Here is a 20,082-nt window from a genome sequence, read left to right as displayed (position 1 = left end):
ACAACATCATCCTGGTACTCATATTGCATTTTCAGTGTGAACACACTTCTCACACTGCTTATACTAAAGGCTCCCAACCCTGGTCTTGGGTTACCCCCAACACTGCCTAATTTTGATCTCTCCCTTATCTAACACAACTGATTCAACACATTAGCTCGTTAGTAGAGCCTCCAAAATTGGGTGTGTCAAAGGGAGACATCCTAAAACAGTAGTTGGCAGTATTCCAGAACCAGGGATTGGACCCACTGACTTAAACTTCAAAATGGTGAAGAACAGTGCAGAAGTGTGCGATTGTGGACGTACCTAGTGACTGGATCTATGGTGACACACAGTTCAAAACCTGACATGGAGAACACGGGACACGTGTACAGAGCTGTGTAGCTCTTACATATTATGTCTTGACTGACAAGTTGACCACACACCAGACATTTGCTGAAAATATGGTTGAAAGTCCTGAACTTTTAAAGATGTAGCATAGCCAAAAACTTTATTTGGGAGGGCCAAAGAGAAATTATCGATTGCTTAAGAATGGTAACCATTTGTATTTACTTATTGTTTATTTAATTTTTTTTATTTAAGCGAATTGTTTCCAGGGGTGTGTTTAGGACATTTAGCTACTTAAAGTTGTCTACTTTTATAATATTAAAAGATCAATTAACAATATTCATGTTTAGTTACATTATGAATTTTTATTTCAATTTATGAGGCCTAGTAGGCTGAGAATAGATATTAATTATTATATGGGGATTTGGGGTGTATTGCGTCATAAAAATAAAATGTTTAGGTCACTGTGTCGAGTTAAATATAGTTTAATACTCAATCTTTAAACACATCTTAAGATCCCTTAAAGATCGCATTTGCACTCCATCAAGTGTTTTGAACGCAAGAAATTGTTTTCTTCACTGTATAAACTGTGTGTTGCTCAAACAGCTGAAATTTCAACTACTGCCCTCTGGAGTAAACAGGTGGTACTACAAGCTTGAATTTCTCAGTTAAGCATTGCGAGTAAGTGCGTTAATTTTTGTCAAATTAATCGCACGTTATTATATTAACACGTTAAATCGACAGCCCTGATTTTATCATAAAAATAGTTGTATTTCAGTGCAGCCTATTTATGCCATCACAAGCTTCTTTTGATGCAATGGATAGAAGTTATAGCAAATAAAATGTATAATAAATTATATTAATTTAGCGTTATCGGTTCAAGGCCTGTAAGCTTTTGGCTGTTGCTGGAATGATTGGGTGGGCCTGATGCTGCATTCCATTCAACTCAGAAAGTCAGATTTTCCAACTTCCTACTAGGAAAAGTGCAATGGAACGCCACTTGAAGACAGAATTCCAACTTGAAAAGTTATGTGGAAATTTGAAACTCAAAACTGTAAACACAAACATGTCAGCACCCAGGAAGATATACAAAATAAGAGATAAACACTCACTTTTATTAAATAATATTGATTAATGAGTCAAATTTCCTACATTACATGCTATTAAAGCTTGTTTACAAAACATGTTAAATCATACTATCTTGTGATAATCACACACCTGTAGCATAAGTTAAAGTGTTGCAGAATTGTTTATGAATTGGGTAGTTTGGAGATATCTCTGGTGACAGTCAAGCACCTGCTAAGGTAATAGGAGTGTTGCAGTTTTGTTTCTTTAAACATCATCCTGGCAATTGAGGGCATTTCACATCCGACTTGAATGGAACACAGCATCAATGCCTAGGTGGCGCTGGCCCACCCAGGTCTACACGTGGCTACGCCAGGGATTTAAAGGCTGTCAGTTCAGTTACAGAATGCAGTTGTCACTCACATTAATAACCAATTTGTTTGTGAACGTAACCATATTTAGCACTCAAAAACAGGACTAAAACTCTGTAGTCTGCTGCTGTAGTAACGAGGGCTTTTGCAGCATTCCATTCAAAGTTGGATGTGGGAAATTTTGACTTGATATCGATGATCTCCGACCATAAATGTATTCCATTGCCTGATGCTCAAAAGATGACAAATAAACAAACAAAACTGCAATGATCCTGTTAGTTTAGCAGGAATATGTTTGACACCAGTGCTGTCTCCTTGCAATCAAAACGATAAACGATGCTGCCATGCTAGCATTTGTTGTAAAGGTGTACAGTTAAAAAAGAACATATAATTTACCATATTTTGAACACCTGTCTCTGCAAATGTCTGCTAAACGAGTTTTATTATCATGTCATGTAGGAACTTTGACATTTTTATATATAATATTTATTAAAAATGCATGATTATCATTAACTTCATGTTGTCCCTGGGTGACAACATCTCGGCAAAATCAGTTTTCGACTTCTGCAAGAGTTTCAAAGTTGGCATTCCAACTTCTAGTGACATTCAATTGCACTTTTCCTAATAGGAAGTTATTCCCTAATAGAAATTTAATGGAACACAGCTTTTATGTGTAAGCTCTGCGGCCATCAACTTTATTCTAGCATACTGACAAATTTCGAGTTTAGTAGTTCAATACGCATTAAAAAAAAAAAAAAATAATTGCTTCTGGGAAAACGGACCAAAAATATTGATGATGCATCTTGCTCTCTAAAGATTTTTATCCAATCAACTGCTCTCTATACAGAGAATGTCCTTCCCCCTAAAATTTAGCAAGTAGCAAATCATGTTTCTCGTCTGTAAAAAAAAAAACTAATTGTAATTTTATCCCCTTTTCTCCAAAATTGAAATGCCCAATTCCTACTACTTAGTAGGTCCTCATGGTGGCGCAGTTACTCACCTCAATCCGGGAGGCGAAGGACAAGTCTCAGTTTCCTCCGCTTCTGAGACGGTCAATCGAACCAACCAAAATATATACATAAATAAGACAAAGAAAAAAAATAATCGAAAAAAAATTTAAATGTATTTTTAACATAGAAATTATGTATTTTTTATAAGTCATGGGTCAGGAAAGTTCTCATTTTAGCATATTAGAAATGATATACAATAGTTTTATTAATAACGCATATTAACTCAACGAATTTATTGCTAAAACTGTGGAGGATGTGGTTAAGGGCCGTGAAAATATTGGTATCGGATCGAATACCGCATTGTTACCTATTGGGGTGCGTTATTATGTGCCATGCATTTTTTTTATTTAATTTTTCATGCAAAGTTTTATACAAAGTCTATTTCCCTTTATTTTTGCTATTGTCTGTCTTGTGTTCAAATAAGTAAAGGAAATAGAATAATCTACCTTCCTTTTTTCACATCTCTGTTTGAGCTCACCACAAACCTTGATTTGCCCTGACATGACTTTTATTTTGAAGGGATTAAAAGAGGGCGCGTCTGCGCATGCGTATGTGTCACAAAGCAGGACGTAACTGTCCAAAACTATCAACAGTGCAAGTCAGTACCAGTCACGATCAGTTAAATCGGTTACCATATTTATCTTTCTTTATTTTAAACATATCTATGTCACAGTGATGTCTCGAAAGACCAAGACAGAGGAATATTACCGCTTCTTCACTGTGACAGATCCACGCACACACGAAAAAGGACACACAGAATATAAAGTGACAGCAAGGGTTAGTAGCACTATATAACACCATTTTATCGTATAAAAAAATAAAATCATATTTTTTATTGCTCTAATTTTACAGTCTTGCTCACAGAAACTTAAATTCAGTGTTTTGCTTGGATTTTATTGTTGTTGTCACTGATTTGTAATGTCTGATTCATTTAAATTCAATTAAAGTATATTTAATATTTATTTTTGTACCCTTTAATAGGATTAGCAATCTGTGCTTCATAAACACTTAAACTGGTTTTTGACTCCTATAAAGAATTGCTGTTAGTATTAGGCATCTGCTCTTTGAAACTCGTGATTCAAAGCATCTGGAATGAGACCCCATGACTTTTGTTTAATCAGTGTCTCAGTGTCTCAAGCACCCAACTCTCCCCCTTCCCCATTCATAGAAACAATAATCAGCCCTTTCTAAAACTTTCCCTTTGGTACAATGTGGTACATTCAATTCTCCTCACTTGTCCCTTTCTCCATAGTTTGTGTCCAAGACTCAGCCAGAGAATGTTAAAGAGGTATGATCATCTTTGCATAAATGTGTATATGTTTCCACATATCCTGTGGTTGCATTAGACTCAGTGTTGTTGGACTGATTGGCAGGTGGTGGTGTGGAAGAGGTACTCAGAGCTGAAGAAGTTACACGGAGAGCTAGCGTACACTCATAGAAACCTGTTCAGACGACTAGAGGAGTTTCCCCCTTTTCCACGAGCGCAGGTTTTTGGTAAGGCCAGAAGAATTGTCAATAGAAACAGGACTTTATTACATTTGTGAATTAACGACAGTAGGCAGTGTCTTTGCTTCTTCATGCTGTTGGTTTGTTGTAGCCCTTTTCTCTGTTCTCCTTTGAATTCCCTCTCCTCTTTCAATCTCTTCTGTTCTCATTTTCTTTATCTAAGGGCGCTTTGATGAGGCAGTGATTGAAGATAGGAGAAAAGCATCTGAGGCCATGCTGCTCTTCACTACGAACATTCCTGCTCTATACAACAGTCCTCAACTCAAAGATTTCTTCAGGGTAAAACACAGATATTTGATTTAATAAAGAGGCAGTTATGAATTGTTTTTAACCAAAATATCACACAGAATAATATTTTTATGTCTCATTTGGGAGAAAAATGAGAGAACTTGTCAATGGACGCTATATTTACAAGGTTCTGTATCCAGAATAGTTTCTGTCATATATCAGATCTGTCAAATCCTGTAATCATTTACTCTCTTTTTTTCCCTTGGATGAATAAATAAGATTTATTACAGAATGTCCAGATCGCTCTTTTCTGTAATGGGGACTGGAATAGTCAAGCTCCAAAAATGCCCCAAAAAAGCACCATACGAGTAGTACTTACGACTTATGTGTTATATCTTAAGTTTTGTGAAGCTACATAATAGTTTTGTGTAAATAACAGATGAATAATGGAAAAGGAGATCTGTTATTAGTGGTGTAAATATTCCTATCAATATTTTTCATGCATAAACTATGTCCAACATTATTAGTTCTCATATCTTGTGATTGATGTCAAACCTGATGCAACACGTCTTGACACATCATATTTGAATTGAATAAGATTTAAGAGCTATAGCGGAGAGGAAGACATTTCAATCAGTTCCTCACACAAAGCTATCGAAGGCTTCAGAAGACTATGAATATTGTGCACAAGTTGTATTGACCTCTTTTATGGTGTTTATTGTCATATTTAAAGTTCTACAGCTTGAGTCCCCATAATGAATAAGAGCACTCTGAATAAGAGCGCTCTTATTCATTATATCTTCTTTTGTCTTCCACAGAAGAAAGAAAGTTTCAAGGTTGTAAATGATGACAGAATTATTATTTTTGTCTGAACTGGCCCCTAAGTCTCAGCTGATCCCCTTGTTTTCGCTTTCCCCCTTTTTCAGGGAGGAGATGTAAGGAAACCATTAGACACATCCACCATTTCCAATTATCTGCCCCCTCCTCTTATTCCCCTACCTGAGAGGGACACTGGGGTGTTGGCTGAGGAGGAGACAGGAAGAGAGGCTCCTATCCAGGCCCAAGAACTGGAGTCCGACCAGAGGCTGACAGATCTAACTACACCTGAGGAGGCAGTTGAGGCCCTCAGTGAAACAGATACCTGCTCAATGCAAGAGACACAAAGTGAAACAGAAAAACAGGTGCAGAAAACAAGAGAGGAAGAGAAGGAAATTAAAGCACATCAGAATAACGGCACAGACCAATCGGCTGCTGGTACCGACACTATACCATGTTAGTTTGTTACAGTCATCAATTCATATCATCTGTTATCCTGATTTAATTTTGTTTTCAGTAATTGCTAAAAGCTTCTTTGCTCCTGTTCATTTTTCAGATGGTTCTCTAGAAATCCCAGGCTCTCCACTTGACCAATCAGAGGAGTTTGATTTGTTATTTGATTCTGGATTGGAGGAACATGCAGACAAGACTCCGCCTCTACTCTCAGATACAGACCTTGCTATTTTCGACCCATGTGCGAAAGAAGGTTGGGGAATGCACACAATTTGTCTCATTCAATCATCAACATTTCTGCATATGACTGGTTTACTGGTGCTTTTAAAGTCAACATGAAACAGCATTTGTATTTTTGAAACTCATTACACTTCCGTAATGTACAGTAAATCATTTCTGGGTTAAACGGTATTTAACAAGAAAAAAATATAGGGTAGGACTTGATTTTATCCACTGGAAACTGACATCCTGCAGACGTCAGCTGAAAAGTCATTTCAGAGGCGGAGCGAGTCATTCCATTTTAATTCAAAATTATAACGTTTTACAGTGCCATTAAAAAGGTGAATTTAAAAAAAAGCTTCCCAGTGTTTATTTTCAATAAAATGCAAACGACTATCCTTTCACCTAAAGTCACCTTTTCTGAAAATAATTTGATTTTCTAAATTTTCCTTATTTAAATCACTACACAGGGCTTGAACACTTAAAAAAAAAAAAAGCTTTAAATACAACAAACAAACAAATAAACTAAAATATACATCTGGAACACCTATCAGGCTTGAAGGAGGACAAAAAACTCCATAAACATAAAGGGCCCAATTTTAAGAGTGTAAGCATTACGTACAACTGTAACTTGTTTTAAGTCATAAGCGCAGTCAATGGGCATGGCCATGAAGTTTTGGTATATTCGTGCAAGCATGCACTAAGTCTAGACAACGCAACTCGCAAAAATGCTCAACCAAGTGCAATTTAATTTTTAGGTTCTTCCACTGTCTGTGTCCTATTATATAGGCCATTCCCTTAAGCACCAATGATTTAAACAAAGACTGCACATTTATAAGAAGTTGGTAGTGTAAATGGACTGTATGCAATGTGTAGGAGCAGGAAATGTTTGTCTTTTATTTTGTGTTTTGGTTGTTCACTTCCTGGAAGTTGGCTTGTCACATGGGTATAGGTGTGTATTTAACTGGCTATATTTCCTGTTTGTAGCATGTTGGATAGGGGGTGAGTAGCTGGGAATGCTCACTTTTTGTTGACCGTTTCTATGTGGTTTGTATGACCAAATTTATCATCATCTGTTGTTATTTTTTTGGATTACTTTAAATATCTCTTAATAAATCACCATGGATCATAAACACACCAGGACAAATCACAGGATTCTTTTTTCCCACTACTTAGCCTCTCAGCGGCTATAGGTTGCGTGCGGCTATACAAAAAATTAAAAGGATAGAAATTTGGACTTACTTACTTTTGTGCATTAACTTCGTCATTGATGAATTCCAGACATATTTCTATGACAGTGGCATGCTTTTCTTAAACGCATAGAAAATGTGATTGTCTTCAGAATTTTTCATCTATTGACACACAAATCATGGTATTAACATTGATGGGATTGGCATGCACTTCACTTCTGCTGGTCATTTATCCGGTTACTTTATCCCCATACTGCAAATTCAGGAATTGAATTTGGACTGTGCCCTGAGTTATGACATTGTATTGAAACGTTTAAGCGCATGACCAAATTCTTAGGAAAATAGCAAATTGTGCTTTGTGCCACTTTATTTACATGCAATACACCCACAGTTTGTGCGCCTACACTCACAGTAGGGCAATCAATCCCATCCATGCCCATTTGCGCTTGCTTTCATGAAAAAAAGACTGCTGTGCACTTTCATAGCTAGTAGTGCTGCACTTTGGGCACTCACGAAATTGAGCCCAAAGTCTGTAAATCAAATATGGCAGCTACTTCGAAAACATCAGTATTTGATATACAGAGTTTATGAATGATTTTATATGATTTGAGGGTAAATAACTTCTTAAATTTCACCCTGTGTCATCACACAAAGTGATCGCACTGTTCGCTTTTATTATATGACAAATAACTCTGTGAAGACTTTTTAAAAGTTCACCTATTGTGTTCCACAGAAGAAAGAAATTTAAGCGACATTGGGGTGAATAAATAATGACAGAAATGTAATTTTTTTGGGTGAACTATTCCTTTAAGCAATAAAAATGAATATCATGGGGGTAAATAGTTTTTCACAGCACTGTTCAAAAACATTTGTAACACTTTGCGATAAGTTTCTATTTGTTGGGGCCTGGGTAGTGCAATGGGAACTGGGCATTCCAAATTGGTGAGAAAAGGGGAGGAAAAAAAGGTTCTATTTGTTAACATTAGTAAATATATTAGGTGTCATGAACTAACAATAAACAATTTTTCACAACATTTATTAATCATGGATAAGGTTCATTTATATGCAATTGTTCATGGTTAGTTTGTGATGCATTTACAAATGTTAATATATACAACTTCTAATTTAAAAAAGTTTATTAGAATATGTTCAAAATGAATATTACTTAAATTATTTTGCAGCATTTATTAATCTTTTCATTGTTGGTTCAAATTAACTAATGTAGTTAACTAATGCCAACAAATAAACCATATTGTATTCTTTAGAATAAATTGTTCACAATCAGATGAGGAATGTGTATTAAGAAAATAAATGTGGACAATTTTTTCATGTTGTTCATGTTGACTTTAAATGCATCAGTTCCTCAAACGTAAATGTTAATACCTTATTCAATCTCTCAGAACAACCATATGGATCACCCAGCCATGCTGAACTTCTGTCAGTCCCTCTGACCAACCCAAACAGTTCTGAACCTGGCGGAGATGCAAGCTATGTGTCCCAGGCCAACGAAGAGCTGAATGCTGCCCAGGAGCGAGAGAGGGAGGCCGATTACAGTGTGGCAGTACAACGATACAGAACAGCAGTTGATATACTTATGAAAGGAGTGCAAGGTAAGAGAGACTGCAACTAAAAGCCACACAGTGTAGGTTATTTTACCCGATTGCAAGAAACCCCTTAAGCTAAGAAAACCCTTTGTGACAATACCTTAAACATTGTGTTTATTTGGCATCCATATTTAAATAAAAACAGAAAACTACAACAGCCATATGCAGATTACTGATCATAAATCAGCCAAATCCAAATTTACCTTGGTTACGATGACACAGGCATGATTAAATAACTGGAGAGGAAAGAATTGAGTACCTCTCAACACAAGGACATTAAATGGACTGGGTTTTTTTCCCCTCGCAGCAGGAAATGAGTTCTATTTGGATGCGATGCAAAATATTTAAATGACTGGAGGAAACTAAACCTTGCAACATCCCTTTGTTCTACTGTTTTTCTATTCTTTTACTATTACTCATTCTCTCTCCCGCTCTCTCTCAAGGAGATGCGGATTTGAAGAGGAGGGATGCAGTGAAGAGGAAGATTGCTGAGGTCCTGGAGCAAGCAGAGAGACTTCTCTCCATACAGACTCCCACTCTCAACCACAATACATAGAGAAACAATTGAAACACACACAAAAGTTAAAACTTCATCAAACCTCGGATACCCAAGCACACTCCCACGTACACACTCATGCACTGAGATTCTCTTTTTCTCTCTCTCACACACACACACACACATACTCATATTCAAATAACTCTGCCACATTTTCACTCTTAAGTGTTACTCGCCAGCCACCCCCACACAGTCAACATACACATGCATACACACACACATTGACTCCCACAAATCCTGCTTACCTAAATAGTTACGATCCATGCAGGATGTGCCCAATTCTTTCTGAACAGCACTACACACCCTGCCCTGTAAGAACTTATCAAGGGATTTTTACTTGCTTTTACGCTATTTTAACTTTAAATCAATGATGACACTTTCTGATCAGCCTTAGAAACGTCTTCTTAAAATGTCTTTTGCTGAGATTTTTTTTTTCTTAAATTGAATTGTATTTAGTTGTATCCAACGGTTGAGCTGTTGTGTAAATGAAGATGTTGTGTAAATTACTGTTGTCTTAATGAAGACATTGCCTTTCCAATTTAATCTGCCTGTTTTGTAAATTATAAGCCTATTGTTATTAAAGTCAACATGCAATGGCATTCGAAACCCATTTTACTTCCATATGGTGACCTATTTCCATGGTTGGATTCTAATGGAATACATGTAATTGCGTTGAGTATTCAGAATACAAAAATGAAGTAACTGTATTCAGGTCCTGTTATGTTTTCAAGAGTACAGCTACTTTATACAATTTTGTTAGAATATGTTTAGAATACTGTTCTCATAATGACCACAAAATAAGGCACGAAGAAATAAATTCTTGTCATCAAGTGAGAAACTTGATGCGCACTGCACATTTGTCTTACTCTCTCATCCTCCGAGCAGTGTTGCCAGTGTTTAATGCCAAATTGGGACCATTTGAATACACAAACGCAGGTTACAATTATAACATTGCGGGTTGTGGTTTTTGTGATACTTTAAAAATGCAAAACATTTGATGGTAGACACTTAAGGATGAAAAAAACAACATCTTATTCATAATGATTCCTGGTTTGTATATCTGGCAACCGCACCAGAATGTTGTTGGCTTAATCAGTGCGCTGTTTAGTCAGCTGTGCACAGCATTTTTACACAAATATTACTTTCCAGTGCATGACACATTGTTTTTGATTATTGTAATTGATGTGTGAATACATTTAACATATAATATGAAATTATTCACAAAGAAATCTAAAAAAGACAATTCAAATCAAAGGACTAAAAGAATTAAAAGCACCCAAAAAAAAAGTAAATGTCATCAGAATAATTGGAAGCAAGCCTAGTTAAAATCCTTCAAATACAAAATTGTTGTCACAGGACCTCACGATGTTGCACGTTTAATTTCTAAATATGGCATCCAGTTATCATCTTGAAAATATGTCTGGTTTGCATTTCGTATCCAAATTTGTGTCAAAGTGTGTCAGTCCAATCAAATAATGGGTTAAGAAGAAGATTAAGATACAAAAAAATTGAAATGCCATTCAGATCATTCACAAACAACCTTGATTGGTAGCTACAATGTCACAGCTAGGGGATTTTGGGTCTTGGAGGTACAGGCAGCATTTTTCTTGTTGGAAAGTGGACAAGATATTGTACTTCTGTTTGCCTAATGCCATCCATAAAGAAAAACGTCATCGCCCAACTCCACATCTAATTTAAAGAAATCTAGTTAGTGCTAAGTTCATGAAATTTGCTGACAAATAGCTAGCTGGCTGTTTAGACTCACTTATATATTAATATTTTAGATGTAGCAGTTCATATAAGATAATAATGACATATAATTCTTCCAATTGAGCCTTGCCTTTATAAATATGTATTCTAAAAGTATTTTTCTATTCTGAATACACTTTTATGTGATGTATCGGAAGTATGTATTTAAGTATTCTGCCAAACCCTGCCTATTTCAGAGTGAAACAGAATATTCAATAAGAAAACATTTAGATTTTTCCAATGGGAATTTGTTGTATTGTGAAAGGTGGGTGTTCCAAACCAGAATGGAGACCTGAATGCAATTTTGCAAGGATTGCGGAGGACTAATAATGCATATATTTTACATTCCCATAACCTATAGTTACATTAATTGGTAAGTCACCAAGAAATCAAATGGATTCTGTAAGTATTTTTCCCATTTATTTTCTCCATAATCCTTTTGTATGAACGTTTGTAGGGGTCAACTGCATTATACCTTAAATGTCCTCTGTGCAAGAATAAAACAACATTAGTTATTTTAAAATTTGCTAGTCTTGCGTAGCCAAACCTTTGACCAAAACAGGTTTGGGCACAGACATAATACTATCTTTTGATGACAACCAACCAAAATTTTGTCCAAAATTATGATAACAAATAAACAAAAAGTGAAATGTTCTTCATACCACTAGCGTCAACACAAGCACAAAGCATGATTGATCCACCCCCGTGCTTAACAGTTGGAGAGATGTTCTTTTCATGAAATTCTGCACCCTTTTTTCCCTATAAACAGGACTTGTTTATAAAATGCATCAGGCTTGTTTAGATGTTCATTTGCAAACCACTGATGCTGAGTCTTTGTGGTGAGGACGCAGGAAAGTTTTTCTTCTCATGACTCTTCCATGAAGATCATATTTGTGCAGGTGCCGCTGCACAGTAGAACAGTGCACCACTACTCCAGAGTCTGCTAAATCTTCCTTAAAGTATTTTGCAGTTAAACAAGGGTTTTGATTTGCCTTTCAAGCAATCCTACCAGGAGTTCTCTCTGGAAGTTTTCTTGGTCTTCCAGACCTCAACTTGAACTCCATCATTCCTGTTAACGACCATTTCTTAATTACATTACGAACTGAGGAAACGGCTACCTGAAATCTCCTTATAGCCTTCTCCTGCTTTGTGGGCATCAATTATTTTAATTTTCAAAGTGGCAGGCAGCTGCTTAGAGGAGCCCGTGGCTGCTGATTGTTGGGACAAGATTTTAGGAGTCAGAATATGTATAAAGCTTTGAAATTTACATCACCTGGCCTGTCCAAACGATGACTGTGAACAAGCCATATCTCTAACAAGCTAATTAAGGTCTGAGACCTTGGTAAAAGTGATCTGAGAGCTCAAATCTCAAACTTTTGCATGGTGCTCCTTTCATTTGTTTCACTCTAAAATTGTACAAAATAAAAATAATACACTAACATTGCTTAAAATGTTGCAAAGAATGTTTCATCTTTAACTTTATGCCTTTTGGAAATCAGTTCATCTTCTACTAACTTAAATATTCACAGCAACAGAAAGTTTGACCAGGGGTGCCCAAACTTTTGCATGCCACTGTACGGTAAAATGATTAAAATCATTGAGTAAGATCAATGACTTCTCAAGATTTTAGTTTAGAATTCTTGCCATATAAGGGACATGTACAGGTTTTTTATGTGGTCACAATTTCTTTTAAAATTGTCTCCATTTGTAAACATATTTTAAACTTCACTAGTTCATTTTAAATGGTCTTTCAGTGTAACAAATGAATTTATAACCGTAAAAATAGTATTCCAGTATCTCAATTATTATGAGATCATAAAAGCTGTATGTATTATAATGATACAAAAATTTGAAAGTTTTTAAAATGTTTTAGAATATGACAACTTCCCAAAAGTATTTTGTGTAGAAATAGTATACTGATCATATCATTGTACAGCAAAGCATAAAATTAATGACGTTCAATCTTTGGCAAAAATACCTCATAATATTAACATACCCTATACCCAACAAGCATAAACATACAAACACATTTCTTCTATTTTAAAAGAATGAACACTTGTCAGATAAGATCGATCTTAAGTTGGGATCTGAAGTGTTCAATAGGGCTGGATAATAACATGGGTTACTGTTCTATTACAGTGATTTTAAGTTGCACGTAGAATGCACATTAAATAGATCCGAAGCAGGAGCTGTTAGGTCCTGAGACATGAACTTGTCTATAAGCTTCCAACTAACCCATTTTTTTTAATACGTATACTGATAAATCATCCACTGAAAGACCAGAAACATTGACAATATATTTAGGGTCAGTTTCATGTTGCCATTAATTACTTTAAAGGCTGTTTCTTTAATACACAAACAGAGGTCACTGTTCTGCCCTAAACCCAAACTAGTCATGCATAGATCAAGACATCAGCAGCAAATAAATCCACATCTCCCAGGACCATGATGTGTAGAGCTCTGTTTCCAGAGTTGTTAAAAAAGAGAAAATGAATCAATATAAAAAAAACTAAAAGGATTACAGAGCTGAAAGACTAACTGAGGGACAATCAGAGGATGAGCATGGATCATCTCTTTTGTCAGAGGATGGAAATATCCCTCCTTTTCCCCTTCTACTGTTGTTTTCTCTATCTCTTGCTTTCCCTTGAGTATTTGCCATTTTGGCAGACTGAAGAGAACGTGGAACGGAGAGAGGTTACTGCACGTGTGTGTGTGTGTGTGTGTGTGTGTGTGTGTGTTGCGCGCGCAAGTGATGAAGAGAGTGACAAAAAGGAAAAAGGGGGAGATGAAGTGTGTTTGGGCATTACCATGCTGAGAGTGTGAGCTCTCAATGTCCCTCTCTCCCCCTCTCTATCCCTCATTCTATCTCTCACTCACCAATCCCTCTCTTCTCAGTGTCCATGGCAATTATACCATCAAAACACTCCAGCCAAAGAGGATAATTGCAACCTGAGTACTGCAGAGAGACTGAGAGGGAGAGTGAGTGAAAATGTGTGTGTGTGTGTGTGTGTGTGTGTGTGTGTGTGTGTGTGTGTGTGTGTGTGTGTGTGTGCACGTATGCAGGTTTTGCCATGTCTGTGGTGTCTCTGTGTGGTTAAGGGTGTGAATCAGTGCATTATATTGTATTCCTTATGTTCTCCACTGCATTGTGAGAGTCATTTTGGTCAAAGATCAAAGAATCTGTTTGTGGCACTGAGAGGACAAGAACAATCTATTGAAGACACTCGCACACACTCACAGTTTTATTAATGTGCATTACTGCAGTCAGTTTCCTGAAACACAAGGTTAGAGGTATCAGCTCAAAACAGAGCATCAGTGAAGAGTTTCATCAGAAAGCTGCGTGAAATAGCAGCCATAGCTCAATCTGACCAAACATCCAGTGTTGGGAATTAGGATTGTTTTAAAGCTATAGTTCACCAAAAAATTGTAATCTGTCATCGATGAATGCGGTAAAATATTTCTAGCGAAATCGAAGAAAGAAGGGTTTGACGTCATTTAAAATAAAATCTGACCAAATAGAAGGCTTTCTTGGGTTCGTTGTGGTAGCTAGAAACAGCACCAGCATGAACGTTCAGGAAAACTTTGTACAAATACAATAACAGTGGATAACTGGCTGATATTATAGTCTTATGGGATTGTGTGTTAGTGTTGGTGCCATAACTACAGAATGTAAACATGACAAATTACACATTATCTACTGCATATGTATTACTTTTAATCAAGGTCAAGAGGTTAAAACATATTTTACTGATCTAATGTGAATTCTACTCATAGAATGAGTCATTTAGTCATTGATCACACATTTTAATGTCACATTAATAGTTCATGTTTAACATGTAGTCTTCTCAACTACATCCTCAATAAACAGTTACCATTTATGTATAATCACTACTGTACTCTTACTTTCTGGTGTGGATTTGTCTTCTCTGGAGTTTGACATCTTTGTGGTAGTAACTCTTGAAGACTTGATTTATTATTCTGTCCCTTCAGACCGAATATCCACTATTTCAGTATCCTCTATTTCAGCACCAGTTGTCACTCACTGTCTCCCCTCAGTCACCTTGCCCAAGGCTGAATGTGTGTGTGTGCTCTTTATTTTCTCTCATACACACTTTCCCCTCAGAGAGAGCCAATGGGCAAACACTTTGCCTATCCATCGACCTCCTGAAATGTCTATCTGCACTCTGGCTCTCTCTCTCTCTCTCTCTCGCCTGGGTGCCACATTTTCATTCCATGCATATTATGGACTCATATTACAATATGTTTGATTCTGACTCATTCAAATGAGACATTTTGATATGTTTCCCACCATTTGAAAGGATCGACATTCATGTGGCATTTTTAAAACACTGCTTGCAAAAGGCTGCAACCCTTTGGTGTTTTTCATAGCTCTTTGTTAGAATTACTCATACATTTTAATATTTTTGCTGTTAGTCATTTGGCTTCATTTCAAAGGATTTGGTGTCAGTTGTTAATGGAATTTAAAAGCCTTCCGGCCTGACCTTACAAAAGGTCTGTCTATGTTTGCAGTGCAGATGGATTTTATTATTGGAAAAGGAATTTATCAAGGAATTTAACACCTGCATTGCACACATGTTTTGTTTATTAAACTGATTCATATAGGAGAGAGAGACAGGAAACCATTAGCATAAATACCACTTGTCAAAGTACACAAGCTGTGTTAATGTCCTATCTGTATCTATCTAATATTTAGTCATGTATTTTTTAAAATACATTTCAATTACATTTGTTTACTTGGATCACTCGCGAGCACATTAATAAGGCTTTTTGTCACATTTTTTGTTTCCATAACAACAGTAGCCACTGGTTATTGTGAACAGTTTGGTTGGTTGAGGGGTATATCTGTGAAGTGGGGGAAAGAGAGAGAGAGAGTGATGAAAACAATGAAAGAGAAAGAATGGGTGCTATGAAGAGGAGATGAGGGATGGTTAATCAGCTTTCACACATTTGAGTGCTAGTCGAGGCGCACTGTTTCTGTGTTATCATGCTAAACTTGGCATACAGTCTCTTTGGGCTAGTGGGGTGTTTATGTATAAAATCACCCAGAGAATATAAGATATTCTAGATGTAAAAAAGCAGTAACCAATCAAAGAAGATTTATAGACATATCTCTCCTGCATGGAAACAAAATACAGAGAATTTTGTAGCCACTGTTCAAAACAAGTTTTAGACGAGTACTAACACTGTGCCTACTAGACACATTAAGCAATAAATACAAACAGTAAATACAGTTGGCTATTTATGGATGAATGACATGATTATACATTATGTTAGACTGAAGACTCCCTTACAAAAAAGTTATTATGTAACCAAGGTTCCTGCCAAAATACCATAGTTTCTGCTGTAATTTTTGGACCTATAACAATACAACAAGCTGGGTTCTATAAGGAACTTGTTGTTATTAACAGTTTTATTGATTCCATCCATCCACAACATGAAATACGGAATCAATTATATACATTAAACACCCCCACCACCAACCCCACACAAATACCCACTACAGTGGTCACTTACAATTAGAACATAAAAATAAAAAATATATATGTTCAAAAAACAAGAATGCACATACACATCAAACTAAAAATCCCTCTCCACTGCCCCTCCCTGAGAACCCTCCAAAAAAGCCAAATATCTAACCCACTTCCTATCAAACAAATTCAATTTTCCCAGCCTCCTAAAAATCACCTGCTCAAATGCTGTCACCCCGCTCATCTCCCCCGCACCACTCCCAAAACGAGGGTGCCCCAGCGGTCTTCCACACCCTAAGGATAATTTGTCTGTCAACCATAACTCTGGCTAAGACCCAACTTTTAAGTGAATATTCCCAAAAAGAATGACCTCCCCATCACATTATATGCAGAGTATGGTGCAAAATGAAAATTAAGTGTCCAATATGTCACACATAAATCTCTGAACCCTTAACCACAATTCATGGATCTTAACACATCCCCAAAAAACATGGGCTGTGTCCCTGTCTTCTGATTGGCATCACCAGTGTGTTACGTTCCCGTGTTGTCTGCCCTGTGTTCTCTGTCTCACTAGTCACGTTTATGTCACGTTTCCTTGTTGACTGCTCCGTGTTTTCCGTTTCACCCGTCACCGATCCCTTTCCATGTCACGTTTTCCCTGTTGTCCGCCCTGAGTCTCACTGTTCGTGTGTGAAACTGCACTTCCCACAATTCTCGGATCACACTCCCAGCCTTGATCACTGTGTTATTGTCCGCACCTGTCTGTTATTTTGTCATTACCTTGTCTGTTTATTTAAACCCTGCTTTCTCCCCTTCCCTTTGTCAATCGTTATCGTTTCATGTTTGTGCTTTTGCCGGTGTGTGCTTCATTCGTGTTTGTGTTGCCATCTTCACTTGTGTTTGTTCTAGTTAACCCTGCCCTTCTTGGATGTTTGTCAACCTGTGTTCACCCATGCGTTATTTTGTGTTTGAGTTTACTTTTCCCATTGTGGACTTTTCATTTGTTCCAGTGTTTGTGTTTTAGTTGTTAATAAACTGCATTTAGATCCGAATTCCCTGTCTGCCTTCTCCTGATTTCCACACAGTCATTACACAGTGGGTGGGTGAGTCTTAAAGACCAAGCCTATAAAGTCTAGAGGGGGGTACAATAAAATCAATGCAAAATTCTTAAATTGCATCAGACGCATCCTTGAATCTCTAGACTTGACATTTTTTAGAATCCTAGCCCACACTCCCTCCTCCAACATCAAGTTTAAATCTTTCTCCCATAACCTCTTGAGAGAAGTTGAATGACTCTGAATTAGCAGGGAGTAATACACTGATGCCTCATGACCTTTTCCAAAAGCAGTAATCACCACTTCTAGTATCTGTCACTTTAGGGGGTGTATGCTACTCCCAAAAATAGTACAGAGCAGGTGGCGCAGCTGTAAATACCTACAAATCTGAGATCTACTCTAGGAACCACCTTAAGTGCCTCCCAAGCCACGCCCACAGAGGATACTGAGGATACACAGAGGACCAGTTGGTCTCCATATAGACATTGATTTCAGCCTTTAGCATTTGTTGGAGTTCAGGATTTTGCAATAGGGACACATTAAACGCCAAATTTTCTCCGTATGTGGCAACACCTCTAAACTCACCAGGGCATGATCTGAGACTAAAATGCTTTCACTTGAACAATAAACAACAGATGAAATTATGATAAAAAAATCTATTCTAGAATGAATCTTATGGATTGATGAAAAAATGTATAGTCTCTACCAGATGGTTGAAAAGTCTCCAGATATCTGTAAGACCAGTTTTTACACATCCTGTGAAGCGTCCCTGTTGCTCTAGGGGGCTAGCATACTTTTCCTTCACAATTATCAAGGATTGAGTCTATCAAAAGATTAAAGACTCCTCCCAATATTATATCATGAGTGGTGCCAGCGGCTTGCAACATCCCTTCAAGATCTATAAAAAAAGCCCTGATCATCAGTGTTAGGTGTGTAAATATTAGCCAAAATCAACCTTTGACCCTGAATTTCTGCTAAAACAATAATGACTCTTCCAAATGTATCTTTGATCTGTGAGACATTTGAATTGTAGAAGTTTACTTATCAGCAGGGTTGGGGAGTAACGAAATACATGTAACGGGATTACGTAATTAAAATACAAAATACAAGTAACTGTATTCCACTACAGATACAATTTAAATCATTGGAAATTAGAATAGTTACATTCAAAAATATTTTGATTACTGAAAATAGTACATTGCATTTTATTGTAATTTGTTTCATTTAATATTTAGTCTTTTCAGATGTAATACATTTGTACATAAAAATGATGTGATCTAAAGTGCATTTGATCAGCGATGAAACACTTTCTTATGATGTGTTACATTCATACGAGCAGACAGAGAAGTAAGTTTGAAGTAAGTTTGGAGCAGAAGAAATAGAAATAAACCTTGTGTAAATTGTCAGCTTTACACTAAGCTAAAATGCTATTTCTAGCCATTTTACATGCACATTACCAGGCACAATCATATTTTTTTTATCAAGAACATTCACGTTGGATTATAATTTCTTTTTTCTAGTAAGACCTTTGATATTAAGGCAAAAATCATATTCTTGATAATAATTTTTGTATTGTTTTACTATTAAAATATCTTAAAATCCTTAAAACAAGATCAATTAGATTAATCTTGTTTCAGAAACAACACTGCATAAGATATTTAGGTTTTTCAGAGAATCCATTTTAACATGTGTATTTTGTCTTACTGTACTGGAGAGAGTTTTCAGAGTCAAAACAAGTGACAAAATCTACCAGTGCTGAAGGAGTAATCCAAAGTATTAGATTACATTACTGACACTTGAGTAATCTCACAGAATATGTTACAAGTTACATTTTACATTTTACAGCATGTTTTCTGTAATCTGTAGTGGAATACATTTCAAAAGTAACCCTCCCAACCCTGCTAATCAGAGTAATGACTCCTGCTCTTACTTGAGCCAGCACTAAAGAAAATATGTCCACCCCATATCTTCCCAAATTTTCCAGCTTCTTGCAGGGATAGATGTATTTCTTGAAGAAACACTATATCATATTTCTTACATTTAAGAAAAGAAATAACCTTCCTTCTTTTTATGGGGTGCCCAACCGATTCACATTCCACGTGGAGAGAGAAAATCCAATCAAATTAACATTTGACATTTTGACATATTAGAAAAAATAGATTGTGTGTCAAAAAATCTAATTTAAACGACCACAATCCAACATTAGTGCAACAATCAAACCCCGAATTTCCCCCAGAACAAAAAACACAGAAAAAAGAAAAACTTGTGCATTAACAGCACACGACAGACAGTCCATGTACACCTATGAGAGCCACCGTGACAACTTTGCTGTCGGATTGCTCAAGTCCGATGCTGATATACACATTTTGTGAGACAGAACTACACAACAGAAAATAATCTATTAAACAAAACTCCAGATGATAGGAGGCATAAGCACAAATAATGTG

The 20,082-nt window shown here is 36.6% G+C and overlaps 1 protein-coding gene across 1 annotated transcript; it reads left to right on the top strand.

Moving 5' to 3' along the window:
• The first annotated feature begins 3,346 nt into the window (after positions 1-3,346).
• Positions 3,347-10,060, top strand: LOC127661567 (sorting nexin-15-like). Its single transcript, XM_052152333.1, has 8 exons — positions 3,347-3,547; positions 4,023-4,058; positions 4,144-4,264; positions 4,440-4,555; positions 5,431-5,776; positions 5,877-6,026; positions 8,583-8,792; positions 9,230-10,060. The coding sequence occupies exons 1-8, from the start codon at positions 3,446-3,448 to the stop codon at positions 9,340-9,342; spliced, it is 1,194 nt and encodes a 397-aa protein (XP_052008293.1). The 5' UTR covers positions 3,347-3,445; the 3' UTR covers positions 9,343-10,060.
• Positions 10,061-20,082: the final 10,022 nt, after the last annotated feature.

This window comes from Xyrauchen texanus, chromosome 2, assembly GCF_025860055.1.
Source record: "Xyrauchen texanus isolate HMW12.3.18 chromosome 2, RBS_HiC_50CHRs, whole genome shotgun sequence".
Taxonomy (NCBI): domain Eukaryota; kingdom Metazoa; phylum Chordata; class Actinopteri; order Cypriniformes; family Catostomidae; genus Xyrauchen; species Xyrauchen texanus.
This window is presented reverse-complemented; position numbering and strand designations above follow the sequence as displayed.